The 4,449-nt window shown below is 52.5% G+C and overlaps 1 protein-coding gene across 1 annotated transcript; it reads right to left on the reverse strand.

Annotated features, from left to right (window-relative positions):
• Positions 1–1,177: 1,177 nt before the first annotated feature.
• On the reverse strand, positions 1,178–3,878 carry LOC120859760 (PRAME family member 9/15-like; the record flags this gene model as incomplete). The annotated part of the gene is made up of 3 exons (XM_040235743.1): positions 3,592–3,878; positions 2,535–3,107; positions 1,178–1,692 (listed from the first exon to the last, which is right to left on the reverse strand). Coding segments are annotated over exons 1-3 (1,375 nt in total), but the record flags the coding sequence as incomplete, so codon positions are not given.
• Between the last annotated feature and the right edge of the window lie 571 nt (positions 3,879–4,449).

Raw genomic sequence — 4,449 nt, forward strand, 5'->3', positions numbered from 1 at the left:
ACACACACACGCACGCACACACACACACACACAAAGGAGATGTTCCACACAGAATAAGGAAACTCTGAGAATAGTCATGTTTTGTACCGTGGACAACATGGTGCCATGTTCTCCTTCTTTAATAAGTGACTTGAGATCAATGAGGCCTGAACTGAACACAGAACATTATGTCAGGGAGGACAGCAGTAGATTTTCCACGAGTCGTTCTGTATTTCATTTAATTCCCTTTTACTGGTGTAGATTTGCTTTATAAGGTCCTATTATTTTCTGGCTCTACCACATGAGCAGTAAGTGAAATCTGTGCATTTATCCACTCTCATTTTCGATTTCCTTCGTGTTTGGTTACCTGGAGGATCTCCTTATTCTTGACAATTCTCTGCTTCAAAGACGTGTTTGTGTAACACCGAAAGCATTCTGTGCTGGGATATAGCCACTTAACAGTGTTGCCATAGTTTCAGGTCAACAGCCAAGGGATTCAGTATAGATAACCCACGTAGCCATTCTCCCCAGATGAGCCCTCCAATCCAGGCTGGCACAAACCATTGAGCAGAGCTCCATGAGCTATACGAAAGGTTCCCGGTGCTTATCCACTCTAAACACAGTGGTGTGTCCGTGACTTCCCTCGAGGCCCAACCTTTCCTCCCACACACCCACGGCCCCCGCCCCCCCGCCCACAAACACACACACAAACCATGAATTCATATTCTAAGTCGTGAGTCTTTCCGTTTCCGCAAGTAAGTTCCTTTGTGTCATTTCCTTTCGGATTCCACATATGAGGGATGTCTTAACGATATTCCCCGACAATTTCTTTACAACTTCCTTTCTCCCCAGGAGTAACTCTAACACGTGGCTCTCCCACGTGGACGCACACAGGTTCATATCAGATTCTAAAAGCACCTGTACATGAAAGTCCCGTCCCCTCCCAGAGTCTATCGTTCCCCCCCTGCAAGCGTGCACCACCACCACGACCCTCTGCCGCCCTCCTAGCACGTTTCCTTTTCCCGTTCGCGTTGAACAGATGTCTGGAACGCTGGGTCTCTGTTCCCTTCATCATGTCCCCAAGGTCTAGATTTCAGTTGCAAGCTGCACAGAAGAGAGCGTCTGACAGACGCAACCCCCTAGGCAGGGGCAGGACAGCTGTATACAATGGGCTCCATGTGATGGCATACATCCTCACCACAGCGAGGACAGGGGCTGAGGCTTATCCAGATGATCCTGGGATGTCCCAAGTCTCTCAGAATCTCCAACAGCTGAGCCCGAAGCTGGGCAAGTCTCGCTTCCAGGAGAACACCCCGAGGTCTGTAACTCTCCTGAGGGGCAGGAAAACGCTCTTGCCTTAAACAGGGCAGCACAGCGGTGTGTCGCAGCAGCTTCTCCACGCTGGCCGTGGACAGGAGGTTCCCGCACAGGCTGACGGACCTGAGCTGGGAGCAGCGGCTCAGGGCAGGCAGGAAGGCCTCCAGCTGGGAGTCCGTGATCCCACACACATCTAAGTCCAGTTCCTGGAGGGTGGCCGCGACTTTCTCCAGCAGAACTTGGAGGAGCTCGGGCCGAAAGTCAGTCATGGTGACGCCGCTGAGATCCAGGCTCTTGAGCTGACTGATGCCTGGGCTCTGGGACAGGTGGGTCAAGTCTGAGTCTCTAAGCCAGCACTTGGTTATTGACAGGCTGTCCAGGGGGGACTTCAGGCACCTGGGGGGAGAAACCGAGCAATTAGTTCTTGGGAACCGAGGGCCAGGTTGCATACAGCTGAGAGACAAAAGGTTTCTACAAAGACTAATGTTAGTCTGACCGTCCCCTGAGGGGCCACACGCTGACTTGCCCCGTCTCATTCTCGTCTGAGGGCTGTCAGCCTCACTGTGGCACTGAATCCCTTCAGAGTATCTCACAGACACTCTCTCCTCATCTGTCAAGCGGAGTACAACGTACTCCACTTCCTTCTGAGGCTGAGTGAAGATCATGGGGTCGCAAGAACATGCTGTGAGGAGACCCACAGAGCATCTCCATCAAGTGTGGACGTCACTGAACATTAGCCTGGGAGATGAGATCTAAACATGGTTTGGGGTAAGGCTTCCTTCAGCCCGAGGTGGAGCTCCAGATCCTACATGTCTGGCCAGGTGAGGCTCTAGGGAGACGTGCCCAAGGAACCAACTTTAGAGCACAACACAATCTCTTACAGTCAGCGGACTTACAACAAGGTTCACTGAGGGCACCAACCTGGGGAGCAGAGAGCTTCTCTTCAGGCAGGCTCTGCTCTGATGTCGTTTCCCCACTTCAGTGTCCTGTTCGCTTACCTGTTTCTACCATGATAACATGGATGCCTCCAAGTTAAGAGGACGTTACCAACTCTGGGATGTGAACACCCCAGATAATACTCTCTACCTCCTCACAGGCGCCACCCGATCAGTTTCACCCCCTCCCTTGATTTGCGGGGTTGTGGGACACCTCACCTCAGGAGAGAGCAACGGGAGAGACGGTCCTTTGGACGTTCTGATGTTGTGTTTAAAGTTACCTAGCCAGTGGTCCACACTCACCTGAGCATCTGGTCCAGGCAGCCTTCAAGGAAGGAAGGAGACTCCAGATGGAGATCCCGCAGGTGGCCCAGCCTCCGGAACTGGGAGGTAATTTGCACAACGTGATCGTGCTCCTGCTTCTTGAAGGCAGACACGTGGACGTGGGAGAGACGAAGTCTCTGCAAGTTACTCATCTCACCCAGGAGAGGAGCAAACGTGGCCAGGGTGGACAGATTCCAGGTGCAACTCACTTGCACCTCCTGGATACAGTCCAGCTGCACCATGCTCAGGACCTTCACGATACTGCCCATTGGCATTGAGACGATCTTCAGCTTCTTGCAACATAGGTGGATGGAAGTCTTTCTCTGCTCCACCCACCTAAGGATGTAGCTGAGGAAGTTGTCCAGGGTCCTTTTCTTCAGGCACAGGTCTATAAAGACCTTCAGTGGAGTCGAGGGCTGCTTTGTCGTTGACCTGGGCTCAGGCCCTGCTGCCATTCGTGAGCTTGAGCACCCGGAACTGCCGGCTCCAGACCACATGCTCCAGAAGCTCTGGCCAGTGTTGCGTAAGTCTAGCACCTGCAGTTTGCACCTCCTGGGAGAAGAAGGAGATCGACAAGGATGTAGTAAAATCCACACAGTCACAATAAAAAACAAACAAACAAACAAAGAAAACAAACAAACAAACAATCAAACAAAAGACCAAAAAACAACAGCCTCCCATTTGGAAAACAGACTTCCCACCTGTGCTGTAACGTCATCTTCCTGACGTCACCAGCTGCCTTGCCCTCTTCTTCGCTGCCTCACGTTCCTCCATCCCCCTTTGCCCGCTTTTCCTGTCTGATTGCCCACTCTACTAAGTCTAAGCATGGTTGGGAAGAGGTGGGGAATACTCTAGAAGGCTCCCCTTCATTTAAGGCACCCTTAGGCTACCAGAAGGTATTTCTCATAGGCAACCAAGGCTTCTTCATTGCTATCTTCAGAACCCTCTGACCCATCCCGTTCCATCTTCGTTCTCTCACCCCAGCTGTCTTCCTTGGGTCTCCCAGGATTTTACCAGGCTCCCATGACAGACTCACCTGGATCGAGCCTTCTGGGCAAGCAGAACATCAAGTGCTTCCAGCACGGCTTGTAGGGGCTCCACATGAGGCAGGTCAATCAGGGCCCCCAGAGGCAGGCGGACAAAGGGCCAGCTTTGCACCATGGCTTTGAGGGTCTCAGTGCGATATCCGCCAAAGGCTTCCAGGAAGAGGGGCGGGAAGAGCTCCGTGGGCAGACTCTCTAGAGTAGCAAAGTCCACGTCATCGGCCCTCAGCAAGTGCCTTCCGGCCAGGTCAACGAGTCTGGGGGGCGTCTGGGCACTCATCCTGACTCCCCTCCAAGACGACTCCTGTGGACGCTGCCAGGGAGCAAGGGATGCAGTTTAGACAGTGCAGGAGCACACCTTACACCGTCTCCCTTCCCTTTCACGCAATCAGCTCAGGGCCAAGCTCACTGCACTAGCAGGGCTGCAAGTGAGGCGCGTAGCCGTGCAACACTAGACAGGGCCCCGTGGGGGACAAAGTGCTATCTCGCTGCCTGCTTGCAACACGCATCTCACTCGTACCGAGGAGCCAACACACGAATGCCAATTGTGTGCTCCATACGCATTTGAAATTTCATGACAAGAACCACAGTCCCAAACTGATGTAGTTCAGGAATAACATCTGCTCGGTGAAGACATTTAAAACGCTTCCCGCTACATCACTGATGAAAACGTGACGAGATTCAGGTAAAACTGCCTTGAGAGGCAAAATCAAACCCTGAAATGCGTTCCTGGGAAAGAAATGGTTGTTTGGAAAACTCTCCTTGCCATCCAGAGGCACACGCTACCCTTCAACATTAGCTCACCTTAAGTAAGGAAAGGACGTCCTTCTCCGAGGGTAGTAACTTACAGC

This window comes from Oryx dammah, unplaced genomic scaffold (genome assembly GCF_014754425.2).
Source record: "Oryx dammah isolate SB20612 unplaced genomic scaffold, SCBI_Odam_1.1 HiC_scaffold_2871, whole genome shotgun sequence".
NCBI lineage: Eukaryota > Metazoa > Chordata > Mammalia > Artiodactyla > Bovidae > Oryx > Oryx dammah.